The sequence below is a fragment of the Anas acuta genome, chromosome 26 (genome assembly GCF_963932015.1).
Source record: "Anas acuta chromosome 26, bAnaAcu1.1, whole genome shotgun sequence".
Taxonomy (NCBI): domain Eukaryota; kingdom Metazoa; phylum Chordata; class Aves; order Anseriformes; family Anatidae; genus Anas; species Anas acuta.
The window spans coordinates 3,278,357-3,301,037 of NC_089004.1; the positions used below are offsets into that span (position 1 = coordinate 3,278,357).

Genomic DNA, 22,681 nt, shown 5'->3' on the forward strand with positions numbered 1-22,681 from the left:
CCATTTTGTTTCGCGTTCCAACCTAAGATGGCGGCCGGGCGAAGAGACTGAAGGTTGCTGCGGCGGGACGGGGGGCGGCCGGCGGGATGGCTCCGGCCCCGTAGCGGCTCCTTGTCCCCTGGGGGCCGCCCTCGCCCAGCGCCTGCCCCGGGCCGAGCTGGGGGCGCGGAGGAGCCGGTCCATGGCCAGGAGGTGGCCGGTGCGGTCGCCGCTGCGGTCGCCGCGGCCCCCGTCGCCATGGACCTGCGCACGGCCGTGTACAACGCGGCCCGCGATGGGAAGCTGAAGCTGCTGCAGAAGCTGCTGGGCAGCCGGAGCCGGGAGGAGCTGGAGGCGCTGACGGCGGGACCCGGAGGTGGAGACGGCCCCGGGGGTGGCAGCACCCCGCTGCTGATCGCCGCCCGCCACGGGCACCTGGAGGTGGTGGAGTACCTGCTGGATCACTGCGGGGCCCGCGTGGAGGAGGGCGGCTCCGTCAACTTCGACGGGGAGACCATCGAGGGGGCCCCGCCGCTATGGGCAGCGTCCGCGGCCGGGCACCTGGGGGTGGTGCGCAGCCTCCTGGATCACGGCGCCTCGGTGAACCAGACCACGCTGACCAACTCCACGCCGCTGCGGGCCGCTTGCTTTGATGGGCACCTGGAGATCGTGCGTTACTTGGTCGGGGAGCGTGGGGCTGACCTGGAAGTGGCTAACCGGCATGGACACACGTGTTTGATGATTTCTTGCTATAAAGGGCACCGGGAGATTGCACGGTACTTGCTGGAGAAAGGGGCTGATGTCAACCGCCGGAGCGTGAAGGGGAACACGGCCCTGCATGACTGCGCTGAGTCTGGCAGCTTGGAGATCCTGCAGCTGCTGCTCCGCTCCAAAGCTCGCATGGAGAAAGATGGTTACGGCATGACTCCGCTGCTAGCGGCCAGCGTCACCGGTCACACCAACATTGTGGAGTACCTCATCCAGGGAGGGCTGCAGCAGGAGGAAGAGGAGGTGGCCGGGAACCAAAACGGGACCTGTGCGTCAGGTGGGAGCCATCAGAGGTGCGGCAGTGCCGGTCGGGAAACTCCTCAGGGCTGCGAAGAAGAGGGGCGTGAGAGATGCTGTGCCTCAGCTTCCAGTCAGGATGAGCAGCAGGTTCCTAACGTGTTCTGCACTCGAGAGGCTGCTGTGGAAGCGCTGGAGTTGCTGGGTGCCACGTTTGTGGATAAGAAACGAGACCTTTTGGGAGCCCACAAGTACTGGCGAAGGGCGATGGAGCTGCGCTATGAGGGCGGGCAGTACCTGCCTAAACCCGAGCCCCGGCAGCTGGTGTTGGCGTACGACTATTCGCGGGAAGTGAGCTCGCTGGAGGAACTGGAAGCCCTGATCACTGACCCAGACGAGATGCGCATGCAGGCGCTGCTGATCAGAGAGCGCATCCTGGGCCCTTCGCACCCAGACACTTCCTACTACATCCGTTACCGAGGGGCAGTCTATGCTGACTCGGGCAATTTCGAGCGCTGCATTAACCTGTGGAAGTACGCTCTGGACATGCAGCAAGGCAACCTGGAGCCTCTCAGCCCGATGACTGCCAGTAGTTTCCTTTCCTTTGCTGAGCTTTTCTCTTACGTGCTTCAGGACCGCTCCAAAGGCACTTTAGCGACCCACTTGGGCTTTTCTGATCTCATGGGAGTACTGAGCAAAGGCGTCCGGGAGGTGGAGAGGGCGCTTGTGCACGGCAAGGACCCCGTAGTCGACTCGGCACAGTTCACCAAGACGCTGGCCATCATCCTCCACCTGGTTTTCCTGCTGGAGAAGGTGGAGTGCACCCCAGAGCAGGAACACCAGAAGCGCCAGACCATCTACCGCCTGCTGAAGTGCAGCCCCCGGGCCAAGAACGGCTTCACGCCGTTGCATATGGCTGTGGACAAAGATACCACGACGGTGGGACGTTACCCAGTGGGCAAGTTCCCCTCGCTGCACGTCGTGAACTTGCTTCTGGAGTGCGGGGCTGACCCGGACAGCCGTGACTACGACAACAACACCCCACTGCACGTCGCTGCCCGCAACAACTGCCCGCTGATCATGAGTGCCCTGATGGAGGCTGGAGCCCACATGGACGCCACCAATGCCTTCAAGCAGACTGCTTACGAGCTGCTGGATGAGAAGCTGCTCACCAAGAGCATGATGCAGCCCTTCAACTACATCACCCTCCAGTGCCTTGCTGCTCGCGCCCTGGACAAGCACAAGATTCCCTACAAGGGTTTCATCCCCGAGGAACTGGAAGCCTTCATTGAACTGCACTAGGCTGGGCGAGCTGAAGCCCCCAGCCTTTCCCCTCACCTGTTTCACCCCGAAGAGGTTGAGCAGCCTGAGATCTCGGGCCATCCTTGTCAGGATGCTGAAGGCTGGCGCCGCGCTGAGAGGGGCTGCGAGCTTCGTCCTCGGCTGTCACCGTCAGGCTGGCGCGTGCAGGGGTAGGGGAGGAGCAGGCTCGAGCTCGTGGCTGTCCCTCAGTGTTGGCATCTTCAGGTACTAGATACCTCCAGTGCACTGCATCCAGAGGAGGCTGCAGCCCCTGCCCTTTCCCCTACCGACCGTCTTGCCCTGAGAAGGAAGGAAAATGGAGATCCCTGGGACCTGCTGCCTCTGCCGTTAGTGCTGGATTAACACAGCGTTAAGCTTTGGAGCAGCTACACATCACATACGTGCTCTAGCCCCTCCCATCCCAAATACTGAGTAGATAGGAATGCCGGTGAGGAATAAAATCCCTCCCAACTAATTCTTTCCCCACTCCCTTCTCAGATTTGGTGCAGTAAAAGTCTAACGGCCGTGTGGCTCGTTCCCTGCTGAGGTAGTTGCCTTGCATGACACTAGGGCTGGGTATGCTGAGGGCTTTTTTTTCCCCCTCTTGGTTGGCCATGTAGTAAGTGGTGTTAAAGGCCTGAGATGTCAACGATTGTGCATAAACCTGAGTTATTTTTTCTCTTTTAGAGCCAGGCCCTATCTATGCTGCAAGACTACTTCCATCCTGTAAGATGTAGTAAGGTCAGTTCTGGTTATACAGTCACATCGCTAGATAACTGGTTTCTACAAATGGGGAGGAAAAACCGTGACCTTAGAAAACTGGTGTGGAGTTCAGGCCCTTGCCTTGCCCACCCTGCACGCGTTAACTCCCCCGGGTGGGGTCCTTCAGCCCCAGAGCCCAGCAGATGCTCACGCTGAGCTGTGCAGAGTGGGTGTCACCAGGGTTCAGAGCCAAAGCCGTGCGCTTTGAACCGTCAGTGAGGGGGTGCTCGTGGGCACCCTGCTAGGACGGGAGGTACCTGTAGGGAGGGAGGTGCTGGGGGGGGGGTTATTAAAGCAAGGGAGTGTGGGGTGTTTGCATGAGGGTGGTCTGGAGGAGGAAGGAAGAAGGAAATGCAAGTTACAGGGGCCTCCTGAGGTTGTTGGTGTCAGCCCAGGGGGCTCTGGCAGTTAGCCCATTCTGAGACCTCTCCATGGGGGTTCTTAGCGTCTGGTTTTGGCTTCTGACTCGTTTTGTAACTTCACTGAGCGTGGTGCTACTTCAGGGGTTGAATTTGGAATCTCATTTGGCTTCTGTTCAGACAAGCTCCCTTCTCTAATTGGAATCCACACACAGCTTGGTTTTTCTCTTTAAATTCGTAGTCTCAGCGTAGGTATTTGCCTCCGTTAGCAGAACCCTTCTCGGTGGTAAACAGCAGTGGTAAACACGAGGCTGTTCCAGCAGTTTATCTTGCAGGGGGAGGGACTGGGCTTTGGCACCCCGTGGCTCATATTTTGGCCCCGGGCAGGATGGAAAGCACGGTGGAGGGTGAAACAGCTGCCTCAGAGCTTTGGGAAAGGGCAAGATGGGGAGTGCAGAACCCTGATCAACAACCATGCACTATACGCTTCTGAAGCTTCTCTACGTGTATTTATACGCCAGCGTATCCATAAGCCTCAATAACCCAGTGCTCTCTGCCCTTACAGATCCCGTAGATCTGCCGTTACATTTTGCAGTGTTAACTATAACTTTTATTTATAAAGCGAGGAGGTTTAACTTTTACTGAGATGTAAAGTGCAGACATAGTTTAGCTGCATTCTATTTTTTTTTTCTCCCTCATTTTGGCTGAAACGATCTAAACTGCAGGAATGGAATTTGTTAATTTGTGAGCTGATGAGCGCTCTTAACTTTAAATAATAATAAAAAAAAATGGCTGCTAGAATGCAAGTGCCTTGGACTTCTTGCTGGTAAGCCTCTCCTTTCAGCTCTCGCTTGTTTCCTAGGGATGGTGCCCTGGTGGATATGGTAATGCTGGGCGTTTGCCATCAAGGGGCTCGATTGTTTTATTTCACCTGAATTTCCTCATGGGAATTGCTGCAGCTGTAACATTTCCCCTGAAAAAGGGTAACAGTGACACTGAGAGGACACCTTTCCTGACATACTTTGCTTTATCTTTTGATGTAAATGAAGCAGTGGGAAGGGATGATTTTGTTAGCTGAGCAATTATCCTGGACAAAGAATGGGGTTTCATCACTGAGGGCTACAGATCCTCCTGCAGCACACTTCTCTCCAGGAGCCGTTCTGTGCACTTCCATGAATGCAACGTCTGCCTTTTATTTGTTCTGCAGCCCAGGAGGTGCTCTTCTCCCTTCTAATATACCCAAATCCCTTACCTGTGGTCACTTCTCTTGACAAAGCAGGCCGTAAAAAGGTTTCTTTAGAAATGCAGAAGGGGCGAGAAAGTCACCCAGGGCTTTCCTGGAGCCATTGCTGGTGCCTTTCTATCTCAGAAGCTCTCTGGAGCCTGCTAATGACATCTGATCGGTGTTTAAAAGTGGCCTCGAGCATCAGGATAGGGGCACCAGGTCAGCATTTCTCAGGTTCACAGAGAAACTGGGCAAGAATCAGAGGGTCACAAGCACGCGTGCGTTCTGGTGGAAACCAGGCCTGGGTGGCAAAGCTTCCTCTGCAGGGTGAGCAGCAGCGAAGAGGGCCCTGAACATGTGAGATGAGCAAAGCTATAGCTGAAAAGGGCTGTGGCTCTTAGGTGGAAGTTGTTGCCAGTAACCCGTGAGCCTCTTGGCCCTCCGTGCACAGTAAGCTTAAGGAAAAAAAAAGCACCCAAACAATCCTGCAGTGTCCCACACTCTGCTGCTGTGTCTTTCTCTGTTTCTCCCATCGTGGCAAACTCAGCGTGGCTGCCACGGTTGTGCACAAGCCAGAGCAGCTTCCAGCTGACCAGGTTTGCGTGACATTTATTTATAGAAGGCAGGATGGCTGGGGAAGGAGGGAGGTAAATGTTTCCTCCCAAAGGGAGCGACTGTCCTGGTGGCTGCACAGCAACTGCAGCGTGCCGGGAGGTGCGGTAACACAACACCTATTCAAACAAAGGTGACGGAGAGAAGGGAAACTAGGAGCTTTCTTTTCTCATGAACCCGGTCACTTGGAGGCTCCCGACAGGCTCTATAAAGCATAAATGAGTTAATCCATTGTCACTGGGCCCTTCGATGTTACATGTTAGAGCCCCCGGGGCCGTGGCTGCTGTTGTCTTGGCTCTGCTCCCTGAGGCAGCAGTCCCATTCCCAGACGCCTGGTGGCTTTGGGCTGACCTCTGCTGACAGACCAGGCAAATCGCCGCGGCAGAAACCATCGGAGATGAGCGAGGGCTCTGCCGTTTGGCCTCGGATCCCTTCCTGGTGTTCAAAGCTCAGGGGCAGCCCATATCCTACAGCCAGTGCCTGGGGCCTGCAGGACATCTCCCCCATTACCGGCCTTTCCCCACTCCTGTTCACCTCTTTTGGTTCAGAGTCCACCTTTTCCCTGAAAGGCAGTAACAAATGGATGGGGTAATCTTGGTAGGGGACGTTTCTCTGTAAACAGCCGCTCTGACAGGGCCTGATCCTGTTTCTGACCTCTTACAAACAGGTAAGAGTGGAAAACACACTGCTGCCCCCAGACATCCTCCAAAATTCCCCCCTGTCCGTGCTGCCTTCATCAAGTAATTGCTTTTCCAAAGCTTTACTGCGAAGATTCTTGCTCAGCCTCGTGCCTGATGTGTTATCTCAGCCCTTTGAGTCAAACAGGGTTGTCTTAAATACAGAAATATTGTCCTTAAACCACGCCTCCAGGGGCACACGGGAATTATTCCACAAACACAAAGCTTCTCTCTGCAGTTTCAGAGGGGAACTGAGAGCACTGATCTCTTGGTTCCTCAGCCCAGGGGCCTGCAGCCTCTCACACGTTTTTGAAGCCAGTTTTGTGCAGCATGTTTTGGGACAGGGTGGGGGAAACGGCGCTGCTGCAAGGGGAGCACGCCATGCACACAAAGTAGGCATTGGTACAAAGGACCAGCAGCGTGCCGTGCTACCAGGAGCAGAGAGGACTGCCAGAACACCCCGTGGTGCTGAGCACCCTGACTGGAGGCCACAGTGACTCCCCAAAGCATCCCCTGAAGGTTTTTTCCTCAAATCACTTGGTCAGCACCCGGCTGTGAAGCAGAGCCCAGCTGTGCCATCCCCCCGCCCCCTCCACTCCAGAGGTACGACCGACCGTGCCGAGCCCTTTTCCAGCCATCCCCAACTGCCCCTTTCCTAGTTCTGCAGGAAAGAACTGGAGAAACACAAATCAATTAAAATTTATTTCTAAAACCTCCTGGTAACCCTCAGAAAATCAGGAGAAGAGTTTTCTAAGTTAGTTGAAAATAAGCACATGGATGGTAGCCCCAGGAGAGTGCACCCTCTTTTGTCCACTGCAACAGAAGGTGGTTTTCTCCTGTGCTCCCAGAAATAGTACCTTTTACCCCCAGTGAAAGCAGAATTAATATAATCTAGGATTTGAAATGAAACATGAATGTCTCTGGCCCTGGCTGACCTCCTGCATCTCTGATCAAGAGTTCTCCGTGGATTCTTTCTCACTGTCCTGCGGGGCTGCTGCGGCGGTTTCCACCTGCATGGTGTTGTGGTTCCCAATCTGAACCATTCGAGCGTGCTGGATGATGATGGGCTGGGCACCCCCTGCCTCTGGCATCGCGTTGTGGTAGCCTGACGGGAGGTGAAACGGTTGGGAAGGAGAGGGGCCCAGCTGGGCAGCCTGGTGAGCAGCTGGGGGAGGCGGGTACGTGGCCCAAGGGGGACAGCACTGCTGGGGCAACTGGTGAGGCACGAACTGTCCCAGCTGCTGCCACGGTGTTTCTGACAGAGGCACCTGGGGAAAGGAGCCGAGGTTCAGGGCACCCAAGTTCTGCAGGGTTTGGCAGTGATCCTTGTACAGCTGTTGTCTCCTTTTGTGCTCTCGGACTTGCTGTATCTGGCACCACATGGCTTTCCTCTCGTTGATCTTGCTGGGGGTGAAGGTGTTCTTCACTACATTGGCAAACCCGAGGGAGTTCTCATCCAAGGGCACCAGCACGCTGAGGATGCTGGGGATCTCGCTGCGCTCCAGGGGGTTCTCCTTGGGTACAAAAGGGATGACCGAGTTGTGCTTGGATGGTCGCTGGATGGACTCCATCAGAGCTGAGTTTGTTTCAAACATGCACAGGTGGCACAGGAAGTTCTTGGTCAGCAGGAGGATGATGAAAGCTGAGTTCTCCAAAGCATCCTGAAAGCAGGTCAGGCGGCCGTGTCCTGCCACGAGGAAGTCCTCACAGAACGTAGCACCATTAGGAACCCCCATGCCCTCCAGCAGGTTCTTCACCCGACGGGCAACACGCTCGTCTTCCCCAGCATGCAGAATAACAAAAGTGAAGAACTTTCCCTCTCCACTGTCTGGCTCTGCTGCCGATGCTGCTTTGGCAGTTTGGAAAGGAGGAGGGCAGGCTGGAGAAGGGGGTGAGTGGAAGGGAGAAGGATGTGGTAAGCTGAAAGGGGTAGCGTAAAGAGGAGGGGAAGGGGTTGAAGAGGAGTAGGTATGAGGAGGAAAAGAACAGGCTGAAGTGGAAGCAGGTGCAGAGCTGGAAGTGCTCACTGGAACAGAGGAGTCCTTTGTGGGCACGCAGGCAGGACCAACATCCACTGTGGGTCTTGAATCAGGAAGACCTGCAGATAGTTCTTGCTTTTGGTCTCTGCTTTCTTTTGGTGCTGGTGGCTCTGCTGGCGCTATGCTGGAAACGTCGCTGGTTTCAACAGGTTGGCTGACAGCACCTAGCGTGGGCAGCGGTGTTTCAGGAATGGGGAGAGACGGGTGGCAGGAACTGACATGCACAGCCGCCTCCTCCTGGGGGACCTGGGCGTTTGTGTCCAGCCCGGGATGAGCGCTGGAGCTGCTTGCCCAGCCTGTTTCCTGCAGGCTGTGGCTCTGCCTGCCTCCAGCAGGCTGCCTCGCGCTGCTGCTGTCCTTGTCACACAGCCGGCTGGGCTCACGGGAAGGAGGCTGCATGCAAAAAATAGCTGTGGGCGATTCACTGATCTGGAGATCGGTCAGAGAAGCAGAGCTCAGTGAGGAGTGCAAGGTCCTTGGGCCTGAGAGGTCTGAGGCAGCTCTAATCTGCACCGGGGAGCTTTTTGCCATGCTGTTTGGGATGGTCTTCTGGAGAAATCCTGTGCTCACATCAGATCTCAGTGTCTGAAACTTGCTGTCGCAACCCCCAGTGCTGATAGCTGGGCCACATTTTTCCTGCTCCCCAGCCAGGACGCTGTTTTGTGAATCCCTCTGAGCATCCCCACTGGCACTGCAGGCTGTGGTGGCAGCCTGGTCAGCTCTGACCACAGCTTCGTGACTGCACAGTTCTTCCTTTGCCAGCAGCGAGTAGATCTGTGCCAGAAGTTCCATGGCTCCTGCATCCAGCTGGGGGGGCTGCAAATTCTCCCCGTCTTTCTGCAGTCCTGCAGGGCCCAGTTTGGTCTGGTGGATATACAAGGCTGCCTGGTCATCTCCTAGGGCATTCAGACAAATTCTTGCCTCTGTTTCTTGTCCCAGAATGAGCAGGACCATGGCTTGCAGTAGTGTGCTGCTGCGCCCAGATACCAAATGCTTCAGTTTATATTTGAGGCCAAGGAGTTTATCTTGTGGGATCTGGGATAGAATATTAAGAACGTCCTCAAAGCTCGGCTGGAACTTGACGCTCTGTGCCATCTCATCAGCTCGTGGCCCAGATGCTGGACTGAAGCAGCACGAATGGAAAAAGCATTACAGCATTTGGAGCTCTGTGCTTTGTGATGTCCTGGTTGTACTTCATGTGCTGCACAAACAGGAGCTCTTTGCTGCTCAGGGACTCATCTCAGAACAGGGACGGCTGCATCCTGAAGAAGGGGCCAGATGAACCTGTGGAAAGAACACAGCGCAACACGATCAGAAACAGCGAGGCGGGGAGCTCCCAGGCTCATCCTCACAGCTCTGACATATTTTTGCATCCATTTAGTGCTTACAAATATACCGGCGCACGTGATGTGCTCCACGCATTGCTCCAACTCTGTTATTAAGCAAAGAACAAGCTCTGCGCTTTCCTATCACGTTAGTTCTAGCTGTTTTCAAATAACTGCTAAACTAATAACCTACGTGGGTACATCCAAGCACCCGTCTCCTCCAGGGCAGCGGCTGATGCCAGGGGCATCACAGGCTCCTTGCAGCGGGCAGCTGGGGAATAAAGCGTGCCTGGAGGAACCCCTTCCAAACCACTCACACCCTGCCAGGACGTTGATGGCCCGTAGCCCAACAAATCTGCTCTGAGGGTATCTAATGTCATCGTGGACATTGTCACGATCTCTGTCTGCATCTAATCCCTGAGCTCCCTTAAAACCTTCGCACTCACCGGAGCCGGCTGAGCGGGGTTAAATGAGTCGGCAGCGCTGGCGGTACCGGAGGGCAGCGGTGCTGGCAGCCCGAGGGATGCTCACGGAGGCTCCTCACAGCATGACGGCCACGCTCCCTCTATTTAAAGGAAGCCGTGACGTTTAAAAATAGCACCCAGCCGGGGAAAGTTTGTAATTTCAAATTGTTTACATCTCCCCAAAATCCTCTAATTGCATAACGAATGAGCTCAAGCCAAACCTGAGGAAGTAAACGGCGCCTTCAGTGAAATGTGATTCTGTGAAGCAGAGAGGAAAAGAAGGGAGGAAAGGAGAGGCAGGCCGGGCACTCGAAACGGCAGATGGAGGACTTTGAAACCCGGCGGTGCCCTTCCGCTGTGACTCAGCGAGAGGCCTGGCTTTCACCCCAATTTCTGCCACCTCTCGCTGTGCCCCCCAACCGCTTCACCCCACCGTGAGGGGCAGAGCCCCGACGTGCCCCCGTTCCCGCGGAGCCCAGCACCTTTTTTTTTTTTTTTTTTTTCTTTTTACACCTTTTAGACCTTTTTCCCCCCGTTTTGTTACCACCCCCCTCGGCGGTGGGGCTGGGGCCGGGGCCGGCCTACCTGCGGCGGGTCCTGCTCCGGCCTCCCCGGGGCCGCCTCGCCGCAAATCCCGGCCGGGCCTCGGCCTCCGGGTCTCGACCTCCGGGCTTCGGCCTCTCCTCGCCCAGCCCGGGCTGGGGCCGGGCCCTGGGAGCCCGCGAGGAAGCGGCGGGGCCCGGCCGGGGCGAGGCCTTAGGGCCGGGGCGGAGCGGGCCCAGGAGGGCCCGGGCTCCTGCAGCCACTCGGGTGTAGGCCCAGCCTCCCCCTGGAGGACTCGTGGAGACTTTAAAATGTTTAATGAAGTGTTTAAGCCAAGCTGGCGAGCCTGGGCACCGGCGTTTTCCTCTAGCGAGAGGCTGTGGGCATTGCTTCTGGGATGGCATTGCAAAACGTTTGAGATAGGAGTAGAGAGGAACCCGATACTGCAGGGTACAGGGACAGACAGCCCTGCCAAAATCTTTTTCTTCCTAAATTTGAGGCAGACAGTAGACCCACTAAGAGCATTTGGGTTAAAATATTGAGAAGGGAGTTGTTAAACGCAAGCTTCCCACCCCCCACTGCTAAGGGAAAGATCGCGATGCTGCAGCTTTACAGACAGAGGAGAAACACCTTTATTTGACAGCAGTTCAAGCTTTATTTTGAAGCCTCTTTGCCATTACTCTAATCCTAGCAATGGTGCCATACCAGGACAAAATAAGTTGTATTACAGATGACTACAAGGTATTGTTTGCTTGGAAAAAATAGCAGTATCTATCTCTATTTTAATGACTGAATATCTATAAACACGGCAGAATAACTCCTGGCAAAACCTGCAAAATACATCACTGACAGAGTTACACAGAGGATTCCTGAAATCACCTACATGACTAGGAAAGACAGTCCCACTGCAAATTGGCACCCTTAAAAGAAAAATCCCACCTTGCCAAGTGTTTCTTCTGTGAAAAACCACCTGTTTTGCTGAGAAGTCTCTTTTGAGAAGAAGCCTCTTGCTCCCAGCTGTTCCTGGTCTGCTGCAGGGCTCAGCTTCTCAGGAAGCACAACAGCCAGAAAGGAAGTAGTGTCTGTAGTGTGTAGTTTTAAACTTGTAGGAGGGAAACTCTACTAAAGGTCAAGTGCAGTATCCTCTTTAAAATCTCCACAGCTTGGATGAATTCATTAAAAACCCACCATTAAAACTAACTTGAGATCACTTCTCACCCAGAGTTAGGCACTCACACACACAGCTGTGCTGACTTAGAAGTCCCAAGGACAGGCCCTCCAACTCCCCTTTCAGAGCAGCATGCTTAAAAAAATATAAAATCAAGATATGGAATCACCCCTGCTTGGTTATCAAGTCTCGCAAACTACATTTTACTGTACGCTCAGCCTGGGACAGGCACTCCTGGCATGATCAGCAGTTGGGTGCAAGATTAAAAGACCAAGTCACATTCTAGCCAAGGGGCCTTGGCCAGAGAGGATGGATTTTTTCAGAGATCTTCCTTTGGTGCATTAGTTACTAGCTCCTTTGCAGCCAATGCAACCTCCATTTCCACCTCCATGTCTCTCTCTAGCTTCTCTTCTATCTTCTCTAGCACTTCACACACTTCCTCCAGAATTGTTTTTGCTCCCTTTGGTTCTTCAGGCATCTTAGCCACCTCCTCTGATGTAGCAGCCTTTTCCAAGGCAGGACATTTTATCTCAGTTGTATCTTTCTTCTCCTTTCTGCTATCCTCTTTCACTCTTGCCCTGAAGGGACCCACCAGCCAGTTAAGAGGGATGTTCTGAGTTACGTACTGGAGCAGGTCATTTAGAGATCTTTGGGCTTCTACCACATAGTCCCGACTCTCAGCCAGGGTGGTGCTAGACAGGTCGTGGAAAGACTTAGCACTGGAAAAAGAAGTGTGGAGCTTCCGGATATTTCGAGTGGCCTGATGCACAGCTTCTTGAATGTTGCTGGGGAGGCCATGGATGCTGACTTTCAGGTTCTCATAAGCACGTTGTAGCTGCTGGGTGATGATATGCAGCATAGTTAAAGTCCGTGATTCTATCTGCTGGGAAAGAAATATAGCTCAACTACTATAGCAGATGAGATGCACACCATCCACAAGAGGCCTGATTACATACACCTGCATGGGTATACCTCTGCCTGGGAGGCTGTTTGAACTTGGGGTCCTTTGGGTTGGGTCAGGCTCCAGTCCACCCACAGCTGATGGAGCTTCTCTTGAGCATCCAGAAGCTTCTGGCCAACCTCCTTTTTCACAGATTCAATCTGATGGGGAAAAATGAGATGGAGTTGGATTGCAAGCACATACAATCAGTGAAGCAGAAGTGGTCCTAAGCACTTCAGACAGAGAGAGGCCCAGAAGGACATACAGCTGGGTGCAGGATGGAAGAAGCACCTACATCTGGCTATTACAGCAGGAAGACTACAGATGGAAGGAAAAGGGAAAAAAAAACAACATGTTGGTACCAAGTTTATTGCCAGCTGTAGTTGCGAGAGTGTGTTCTGGAGTCTTTGCTTAACATGCTGCAGCTTGTTCAGGGAGTGCTGGTAGGCTCTGTGGCGGACTTTGTTAGAGAGGGAACCCAGACGAACGAAGTAACTCTGCTGCTGTTTCTGCTCCTCCACAGAAGCCATACCAAATCCCTCAGCAGTGGCAAGTTTACCTGGAGGAAATAAGAACAGAGATGTAGATGTGCTCCACTCTCTCAGCTGCAAAGGGCAGGGATAAAAAAAGAGGTAAGAGCTCCCATTGTAAGACACGAAGGCTGAAGCTTGCTGTATAAACACCAGGCGTTTGCAGTTGCTCAGATGTTAAAGGTAGGCTAGTCCCCACTCAGGGTTCTCTCCAGATAAACAGACTTGACAGATAGGTTGAAGCAGACACCCATAGATTTGTCTTGAGGCTAAAAGGGCAAGAAGCAGCTAGCAAATGCTTGAACTCTGTCCTGTAGCACGTGGACAGTCAGTGTTGACAAAGCCAAGTTGATGACAAATTCAGAGCTACCTGCCTACTTCAGGTGACTTGCAGCATCAGGTGCTCTCTAGTCACGTAGGAAAGGCTTTGCATTTACAACCGCCAGCCAACCATTTTCTCACCTAGTTCCTCTTGTGTCATGGGGAGGTATTGATCCACCAGATCTTCTGATATGCCCAGGACAGATTCTACACCACCTGCCACCGCTTGGCCCACCGCCCTGGCTTTGCTTACACTGTTGTTCACCACTGTGTTAGTTATCTCCACACTCTCCTGGATGGCCTCTCTGCTCTGCTCAAGCGCTGTGTTTATTTTGCTAGTTATGGTGTTAAACGCAGCATCCAGGGCTGTATTGACCGTAGAAGTGACCACTGATTTGGTCTTCTCAACACTATCCTGAACAGCCACTTTAGTTAGATCCACTGCCTCTGTCACCTTGTTGGTCACCAGTTCCTTGGCCCCCTGGGCGGCCTCCACAGCATTGACAATAGTAGATGCCACTGCAGACTTGGTCAGTCCGACGCTCTCCTCCACAATCTGCTTACTCAGGTCCACAGCCTCCGTCACCTTGCTGGTCATGAGCTCCTTGGCACCCTGGGCAGCCTCCACAGCACTGGCAATAGTGGAAGCAACCGCAGACTTGGTCAGCCCAACGCTGTCCTCCACGATGTGCTTAGTGAGGTCTACTGCTTCAGTCACCTTGTTGGTCACCAGTTCCTTGGCTCCCTGGGCGGCCTCCACAGCATTGACAATCGTGGAAGCAACTGTGGACTTGGTCAGGCCAATGCTGTCCTCCACAATGTGCTTACTCAGGTCCACGGCCTCTGTCACCTTGTTGGTCATGAGCTCCTTGGCCCCCTGAGCAGCCTCCACAGCATTGACAATAGTAGATGCCACCGCAGACTTGGTCAGGCCAATGCTGTCCTCCACGATGTGCTTAGTGAGGTCCACTGCTTCAGTCACCTTGTTGGTCATGAGGTCCTTGGCACCCTGGGCAGCCTCCACAGCACTGCTAACACTGGAGGCCACCACTGACCTGGTCAGCTTAACGCTGTCCCCAACAACATTTTTTGTGAGATCCACAGCTTCAGTCACTTTATCAGCCACTGCTTCTTTCGCCTCACAGGCGGCATCCATGGCAGATATCACTTTGGTGGAAACCAGCTGCTTGGTGTCTGAGATTACCTACAACAGGAAGGGGCAAAGAGATTTTATTTTTTTTCCTGAAATAAGCCCTGAAGTAGCTTTTGCACGTGGCTAAACCATGCTTGTGCTCTTGTAAATACAGGTGCATTTTCCCAGTGTCCCACAAGGCTGTGTTCATTCCCACATGCTGAAGACATATCCCCAGCCCTTATCAGCTAGCAATAAGTCCCCTAGCCCATACCAGGGACTGATCTCACAAAGCAGTGCTGCTCGAGGTTATTTCCCCAAGCTCTTCTTTACACACGAGTTCCAAAAAGCAAGGGAACAAGCCATGGCTTCCCCAGGAAAAGCTTTTACTTTACCTTATCTGCTGGCTGTTGAAGGAAAGGCAAGTTCTCCTCCAGCTGATTCAATCCCTTACAAGCATATTCATTCACAAGTGCAACTAGACAAAAAGGAGAGGTACCAGTTTAGTCTTCAGTTTGGAAAGGGATTTTTGACCCTATAATGACCAATATGGGATACTTATGAACACAAATAAAATCACTGCTCTGGGGTGCCTCATTAAGAAGTGAGCAAGCCTTTCAGTTCAAGCAGGTTCAGTCTCCATTTTGCCTTCCCAGCTTTCTAGCAATTAGGTGCTCCTCACGCCAAGTAGTACAGTCCTTGTCTCTGGTGAGCAGGACGGTTAAAGGGTTGGGATAAGGGACTGAGCAACATCCAGAAGGGACACTGGTAATACCAGATGGGATGTTGATAGCTTGGAGCAGTGAAAGAAAGGCGAGGAGTTTTTCCTGACTCAAAGAACCCACAGACAGGAGGCCAGACTACTTCTGCTAGTAATATCACATACATCCAACTCAGTGGATTTATTGAACAGCTGGGAACAGGGGATGACTCAGTGCTGTAATTAACATGAACAGTGTGCTGAAGGAGATGGATATCACCCGACAGGCCCCTGAAGCTCCCCTGCCACCTACTCCCTTCCGTGCAGGGAGGGTCTCCCCAGCCTCCTTGCTTACTTTGTGGCTCCAGCTGGTTCAGTATGGGCTGTGCCCCACCGACCACACTCCCTACTGCAACAGCAGCCACAGTCTCAGCCACATTGCAGACGCCGCTGAGGCAAGGATGGGTCTCCTTGGTGTGGTTGTAGGCAGATGAGACCAGGTTGAATGCAGAGTTGAGCAAGGGCAGGCTGGTCACCCGATCGACAGCGCTCTAAAACCAGAGAGAAACAAGTGACTTCTGAGACCCAGCCTCAAGCTGAGGAGTGAATACAAGACATTAGAAGTTCCACAGCAACACCCAGTCCATCTCATCACCCTTTTTTAAGTACAGAGTTGAAGGGATTTGCCCAAAGACAAATCCTTGTCAGCAGCAAGCCAGGATTAGAAGTTGGAGCTGTACACTTGTCACTGCTGAGTCACTGGATTTTAGCACTGTCAAGCCCAGATGTAGAAATAGGACTGATAACAGCTAACACTTCAGAATTATTTGCATTATTTGAGCCAGCGCTGGAATTTCTTCTTGAGCAAGAAAAGTTTGCTTCAGTACTGTGTTTAGATTTAGCCACGGTTTCATTTGGTTAATTTTTCCTGCTACTCCCAGCGTGGTTTTGAGATGCTGACTCAAGCTAGCTAACCACCATAGCTGTCAGCAGGTAGTTTAACTGCTGCGTGTTTGAGTACCCCCATCTGGCACCTACCTCTTGCTGCTGGTCCTCAGCCTCTGGCAGATTCTGCATGGTCTTCTTTGATGCCATAGTGAAGTCAACTGCAGCTGAAAGGTTAGAAGTAGTCACAGAGTACAACTTCAGTTTCCTCAAGTGAACTACAATCCTACCAAAACCATTGAAAAGCAGAGGGCAACAAAGTCAAGATCCAGCACAGTGCAGGAACTTCGTGGAATCACTAATTTTTCTTACAAGAAAGTGAGGATATTTGGGAGGCTCTATAAAGCATGGTGTCCACATGCTTCTACAGGACAGCTGTACTCAGTCCCATCCCTCAACCCCCACACAGCTAGATACTTTAAACAAAGCAGCCTACTTGTTTTCTTACTGGTAACATTTGTCTTGCTTCGAAGATACGGGGTCAGAAGTAGGTGAGAACTTCTGCAGAGATAATGCAGAAATAACATTACAACAATACTCCTGGTTCAGATTCCCACTGCATGGGCTCTTCACTGCCCAAGGACTGGAAGGAAGGAAAGCTGCACCCTGCAGACGCAGGTTTAGTGGCATAAGCTACGTGAACACTGCCTCAGATGTGACAGGTTACTGCTGTACTAAGCCCTGATGAAATCTAACTACGATAAGTTTTGAAATGAAAACTCAAATTACACAAGATGAACTCATTGTTTGTTTCAAACTCCATTATTGTTGAACTATTGAAGAAACATCTGAGCTTTCCCAATACTCTATTTTCATTTTAATTACTCATTTTAGAGTAGTCCCACCATGCCTCTTCTTCATCACTACCAACTCCAGCAACAGAAAGTCTCGCAGCTCTGGAAGAGGTATCAAAAGGTTTGATTTTTCCTAAAATGGAAGGTCATCTTCTGCTGCTGTAGCATTCTAATCATCTACTTCAAAGCTTGTGTCCACATCCAGCTGAGCTGCTAGGAGAACTACAGGGCAAATCTCTCCTTTACTTCCCTTGATACTAAGCCCTAGATGTGTTCTCATTACCTAACGAGACTACAGAAGTTGAAATATAAAAATGATGCAATATCTCAAATGAATATCGACCTCCCGAGCATGGAACTTGGTTGGTATCTGGACACTCCAGTGCCACGATAAATCCAAGATTACATCTCATCTTGCCTCAGTCGGGCACAGCAGAGACTTCAGCACACTTGCTCTTCATTGCAGCACCTGCTTTCCTCACACACCAGTTAACCCTTGTTCTTACAATTCCTACAACATTTTCCAGTGAAAAAAATAAACAGGATCCCCAAGCCAAGGACAACTCCAGGCTCCCAGGACAGACTTCACCAAAAAAAAGATGATTTGTGACACTTTGTCATCAACTCTGACTTGGGTAAGATTCCCATTTGCTCTGGGCACAAGAAAGCTGGAGAACAAACAGTGAGACAAACATTTTCTGGCTCTGGGCTGACAATACAACTAAGAAAATTCTCAGCAGGTAAACCATGGGCCTTGACAGCCCAGCAAGTCACATATGCAACTACTTGACATTTTAGTGAGACTCAGACAGGGCGGGGATGCCAAACACTTGCCCACAGCAAGACGTATCACAGATAGGGATGTCCGTCCTCTCCAGAGGGAAACCCAGAGCCAGCACCCTTCTGGGCATTCCTGGTGACCAACCTGCCCGGCAGGCTGCCTAATATAACACCATGTGAAACACAGCTTGCACTTCAGCAGCCTGGGAAAGCTTCTAAAAGATTGCTCCAAGCATAAACAGGGCTTGAGTGCAAAGCCTCAGTCCCAAAGTCCACATGGTTTGCTCACTTAGTAACTATTCTTGTGCTGCTGAGGAACAAATTTGTTTTTTTGAAGCTGAGTAGGCTGAATGAGTCTGCAGAGCTGTTTCAGGGCAAAGCACAACTCTTTCAACACCATTCCAAACAACCCCTTGGCTGAGTTGCTTCACTTCTAGACAGGTGGAAGAAACTTAAACCACAGAATATCTTACCAGCCTCGGTGTCAGGGATCGCAAAGAACAAACCAGAGAAGAAATACATTGAAATACTCTAGTTGCTAGCATAGATCAGGAGCAACTCCTTGGTTGATGTAAAAAATAGGATGTTAGAATCAGCCCCTGAAATACCAGGAGCCCACCTTAATTAGGGATGCCACTGGCAGTGACAATCCTCACAGCACAATCGTGTTAGAACAGGGTTTGCTCTCCTGTGGAGGAAGGCCCCGGGTGTGTTGCAATGCCAGCAGTTGTGCTGTGGACTCATCATGAGTCATATGGACAGCGTGGTTTTGTTTTCTCTTTCTGTGCTCTCCCCTGCACAAGTGCTGAGCAGCCCTCACTTTGCCCAGCGATCACAGGAAAGCCCAGCACTCTGAAGCTCCACAGCAGTTGTTTCACACTCCTTTGAGAAAGGCAGAGCTTCGAGCTGAGGCAGTTGCAAACAGAAGTCCGGTCTGCCAGCCCACAGCCCCACGCAGGGGAAAACACGCAGGAAATTGAAAGCAGCATCACCACTTTGTTTATTTCACACAACCGGGCAGTTCTCACAGCAGCTTTGTCTTGCCAGTGGTTTCGTGCCATTGCTGCATGAGAAATGTTCGGTCACTGCTGGAAAAAGTCCTCAGGCCAGGTCGTTTCAGAAAGATGAAACCCAGGGCACGCTTCTGGCATGGCACAGGAACACAACCACTGGTTGTTGCCCAACTCGGGACAAGCCTGAATGTAGTGGAAGAGCCCTGGCACCAGCACACCAAAGCTGCTGTGGGTCAGATATCACAGCCACTGCACTGCCTGGCAGAAGGGTATTCTTCTGCTGGGGTAAGCAGCTCCCCTCATCTCTGCCTCCGACAGTGCCCAGCAGACAAAACTAGATCTTTAACATGCAGAAGGTTTTATTTTTCCCTGCTGAAACAAGCTCTGCCCCACAAAGCTAGCCTGTGTGGCATTGCCCTGTTGATAGAGAGGTGGGATGTTGAAGAGAAAAGTCTCTTTAATTATTTTGGGAAAAGTGATTGAGCCATAGCTAGCATGCTTAATTCAATAGCTTAACTGGTAGCTCCTTAATGAGCAGTAAAAAACAAAGCTAATTTTAGCAATTTAGATATGAGCAAGTAGGGCTAATCAGGGCAGAGGCATTAATTTGCAGTTGAAGCACTCACTTGCATTCTTTTCCAGATCTGCCAGCGATACCCCAGTTATCCTAAAAGCAGCCAGCAGAACAGGGTCACGGGATGCCTGCTGCAGAGGGAACGGCACTGCCCACAGCCAAGGCATTGCAAACACTCAGAGGGCAAAGTTAGATTTAGGAGGGGAATTCGGTGATTTGGGCTTTGACCCTGGGACTTAAGATGCAGGATTGCTGGCAGGATTACAGCTCTACCACCTTTCTGGAAAGGTCAGCAGAATTAGGGAACCTCAAAGACTAGAGACACTATTTTAGCAGGAGGCAGGGGTCGCTCACTCCCCCAGTTCCAAGGGGGATCAGACATCACATCCAGTCCCTTTTACTAAGCATCTCCTTGAGACAGTTAATGTTTAAGCTACCCAAGCTCCTAGAAAACCCTGTTCCTTCTTTCCCGAAGTAGGACAGCTCCTGGGCCTTCCCATATTTTCCATCTACAGATTATACCACGAGCACAGAGCTCCCAGGGCTCTGGGCTGCACCTGCAACTTGCAGAGCAAGAAACATGCCCCGCTGGCTCACTAACAGCCACTTTAATCCGGCAGTTTCAGCAGAACCAACTCCAGAAACAAAGTCCTTCACAGCCACACCGCTCCACACAGCCACAAAGAATCCTGTTAGTCTTGAGAAACACCAAGCGAGTTCGTCAAGTGCTCATTCCAACCAGCCAGCACGAACGGTGCAGGGCCGCAGCCTCCCTCTGCAGACAGGGCTGCTCTTGAGCAAGGGAGAAGTCACCTTGTCACTCCAGCCCTCCCCTTCGTTAACGCCATTAGCATGCCTACGCTGCTGATCATCCCTGGGAGGTAGCTGCAGGCAGGTCTGGCGGCGCTGTCAACAGGAAGGGAATGCCCAGCTGATCGCAGGTCAGCGGCGATGTCCCGTGGGGTGCCCACATCACGCGCTCCCCGCGTGGTGGGGCCTCCTGCAGACCCCTCACCCTGCTTTGATCGCCACCAGCCAACACGCATGGAAGAGCTTTCAGATCTGCAGCTGCCTGCACGCGGCTCGGGGCTCTGTATGGCTGCCAAGAGCTCATCTCGGGGCTGGGAGAAGTCTGTGGGATGTATCTGGAGCCTTTCACCTCCTTCCCGAGGCACACCACGTGCAGCACAGACATTTGGAGATGCCACCTGGGGCTCTCGAGAAGCCCAGCTCAAGACAACCCTCCCCAAGTCCCCCTCCAACCCCCAGACAGCAGAAAGCAGCACAGGCAGCACATGACCCCATGCTCTGCAGGGACCCAGAGCAGCCCCATGAGCAGAAATGAGAGGACCCAGCCCCCCAGAGAGCTCTTACAGCCTCAGGGCTCTCCCCCAGCACCTGGAACCATTCCCAGAGATGGAGCCAGCTTAGACCCCAGCCCACCACCCCAGCAGGGCTGCAAAGAGCCCCCTACAGCAAGGTGCTGCAGACCCCCAGGACAGCAGGAGCCACCCTTGGGGAGCCCCCAGTGCCCCCCACGTGGGACCAAGCCACAGCTCCCTCCCAGAACCCCAAACCCCAGCCCTTTCCCCAAACCCCAGCCCTGCCTCACCTGCCTGCACAGCTCCAGCAGCACCAGCAGCACAGGTAGGACTGGGCCTCGCCCCGCTTAAATACCCCACGGGCATGACGAGCAGCTGACGGAGCCAATTGGGGCACGGCGGGCCCCTCCCTGGCCAATGGGGAGTGGGGGGTGGGAGCTGTAGGCATGGGGGGGGGGTCCTCAGAGGGGCTTGGGGTGGGGGGGGCACGGGGCTGGGTGGTCCCCAATAGGGGGTGTGGGTGGCAGGGCATCACGGGGGGCCCTGCGGGACATGGGGACAGGGGGAGATGGGGTCAGGGGAGATGGGGATGGGGTCGGAGATGGGGTCAAGGGGAGGGGGAGATGGGGATGGGGTCAAGGGGAGATGGAGATGGGGTCAGGGGGAGATGGGGTCAGAGGAGATGCAGATGGGGTCAGGGGGAGATGGAGATGGGGTCAGAGATGGGGTCGGGGGAGATGGGCCTGCCCTGGTGCTTGGGGAGGGGGCCCGGCCGTCAGCCCCCCAGTGCTGCTCCTGTGCCCACAGCCCCACAGATATCTCAGAGCTGGGCGCTGCCGCCCACTGCCATGCTGTGCCAAAAGCAATTCCTTGTTTCTGAGAGCTCGGTGAGGCCCAGGCAGAGCGAGGTGTTCCTACAAACCCTCCAACAGTGTGCCCGTGCTCTTAGGGACAAGGATCCGAGCGTGGGCTGTGCCCACCATGGGGTGAAACAAACCCAGCCTGGGGTTTGGTGCAGGTTGGGAGGTGCTGGAGCAGGATCCGTCCTGCTGCCCTCCCATGCTGGGCTGTGCAGGGGCAGCCACCGGTGGCAGGCAGCTTGCCCTTGGGTTTTTTTTGAAGAGCGGCTGTGTTAGCAGCCAGGAACGTGGTTGGAAAGTGCTGGGGTTGGGCGGCACAGCGTTCCTACAGCCGCTCTCGAGCTGTTCCTCACCTGGCACCGGGCACTGTGAAGAAGGCCCAGAGCAGCAGGCATGGGGGCTGTGACTCAGCCGTGGTGTTCCCTTGGCAAAGCTCTCCTGCCCTGCAGCCAGGGTGCTGAAACACCCAGGGGAGTAAGACACCCTCCTGCTCAAAGCCGGTGGCTGGCTACGGCAAATAGGTGGTGAGGAGACGTGCCGCTTCTCAAGCTTGCAGTGATTTTCACAACAGGAGTCGCCTTCCATGTGTACACTTTGCAGAGTGCCCAGCAATGCAGGACTCTGAGCTCGGCTGGGGCAATTTGGGGCACTTGAATTGAAATAATAAATAATGCTTTTTTTTTTTTTTTTTTAGTCAATGTTTTGCTTTTCTGTTTGCGTTTCATCTTCAGATCTCACAAGCTGCTTTGAAGCTATCAATTAAGCTTCCTGTTGTCTGTTTTTGAGATCCGTGGGGGAGGAAACTGAGGCACAGGTAAGAATTATCTAAGGTCTTCTAAGGCTATTAAACCGATTGAGTCACCTTGTTTTTGGCCAGTGGATGCAGCAGACCTTGGGTCTCTTCTCTGCATTGCCCACGGTAAGCCATGGAGGCACTGGGAGCGTCGATCTGTTTTGAAAATGCACTGTTAAGCTAACAAAAATGTCAACAATGATCACTTCTTGGCTTTGAGGTTAAAAGGAATCCCCCTCCTTACTTGAGTCAGCCTTGCTGTGGATTTGGTGGCTGAAGATCTCTGCAGGTCCGGCAGTCTAAGCTTTGTCTAAGCTGGGCTTTGTCCAGCTGGGTTGTGAAAATCTTCCCAAGGATGGAGACCTCGCACAGCCAGCACTGTGTTATGCTCCTAATGAAGAAGCTTTTCCTAATGTTCACTCCGAACTTCTCCAGCTACAGCTTGTGGCTTTTGCCTCATGGTTTACTGCCTGCACTGATGAGAAGACTTTTTGTGTGTGTCTGTGTGAAGTAAACT

General features: G+C 52.9%; 3 protein-coding genes across 5 annotated transcripts; 1 reads left to right on the forward strand and 2 right to left on the reverse strand.

Moving 5' to 3' along the window:
* Nucleotides 1-4,223, forward strand: FEM1A (fem-1 homolog A). The gene has a single exon (XM_068661319.1). The coding sequence runs from the start codon at nucleotides 238-240 to the stop codon at nucleotides 2,284-2,286; it is 2,049 nt and encodes a 682-aa protein (XP_068517420.1). The 5' UTR covers nucleotides 1-237; the 3' UTR covers nucleotides 2,287-4,223.
* A 2,379-nt stretch (nucleotides 4,224-6,602) lies between these two features.
* Nucleotides 6,603-10,537, reverse strand: TICAM1 (TIR domain containing adaptor molecule 1). Its single transcript, XM_068661318.1, has 3 exons — nucleotides 10,335-10,537; nucleotides 9,732-9,850; nucleotides 6,603-9,244 (listed from the first exon to the last, which is right to left on the reverse strand). Exon 3 carries the CDS (start codon nucleotides 9,053-9,055, stop codon nucleotides 6,872-6,874), a length of 2,184 nt encoding a protein of 727 aa, XP_068517419.1. The 5' UTR covers nucleotides 9,056-9,244; nucleotides 9,732-9,850; nucleotides 10,335-10,537; the 3' UTR covers nucleotides 6,603-6,871.
* A 386-nt stretch (nucleotides 10,538-10,923) lies between these two features.
* On the reverse strand, nucleotides 10,924-20,892 carry LOC137844773 (perilipin-3-like). 3 transcript variants are annotated; one of them, XM_068661316.1, is made up of 8 exons: nucleotides 20,802-20,892; nucleotides 16,122-16,195; nucleotides 15,439-15,634; nucleotides 14,779-14,861; nucleotides 13,393-14,455; nucleotides 12,763-12,959; nucleotides 12,433-12,561; nucleotides 10,924-12,340 (listed from the first exon to the last, which is right to left on the reverse strand). In XM_068661316.1, the coding sequence occupies exons 1-8, from the start codon at nucleotides 20,875-20,877 to the stop codon at nucleotides 11,780-11,782; spliced, it is 2,379 nt and encodes a 792-aa protein (XP_068517417.1). In that variant the 5' UTR covers nucleotides 20,878-20,892; the 3' UTR covers nucleotides 10,924-11,779. The 3 variants fall into 3 exon arrangements, with proteins under 3 accessions (XP_068517417.1, XP_068517416.1, XP_068517418.1); XM_068661315.1 differs by having other exon boundaries at nucleotides 10,924-12,343; XM_068661317.1 differs by having other exon boundaries at nucleotides 10,924-12,343; nucleotides 16,122-16,254; nucleotides 20,802-20,826.
* Between the last annotated feature and the right edge of the window lie 1,789 nt (nucleotides 20,893-22,681).

Coding starts and splice junctions, on each gene's coding strand:
- FEM1A (XM_068661319.1), top strand. CDS start 238: ATGGACCTGCGCACGGCCGTGTACAACGCGGCCCGCGATGGGAAGCTG.
- TICAM1 (XM_068661318.1), bottom strand. CDS start 9,055: ATGGCACAGAGCGTCAAGTTCCAGCCGAGCTTTGAGGACGTTCTTAAT.
- LOC137844773 (XM_068661315.1), bottom strand. CDS start 20,877: ATGCCCGTGGGGTATTTAAGCGGGGCGAGGCCCAGTCCTACCTGTGCT. Junction 16,196..20,801: donor TGCTGGAGCTGTGCAGGCAG/GTGAGGCAGGGC, acceptor CTAACCTTTCAG/CTGCAGTTGACTTCACTATG. Junction 15,635..16,121: donor CTGAGGACCAGCAGCAAGAG/GTAGGTGCCAGA, acceptor CTCTGGTTTTAG/AGCGCTGTCGATCGGGTGAC.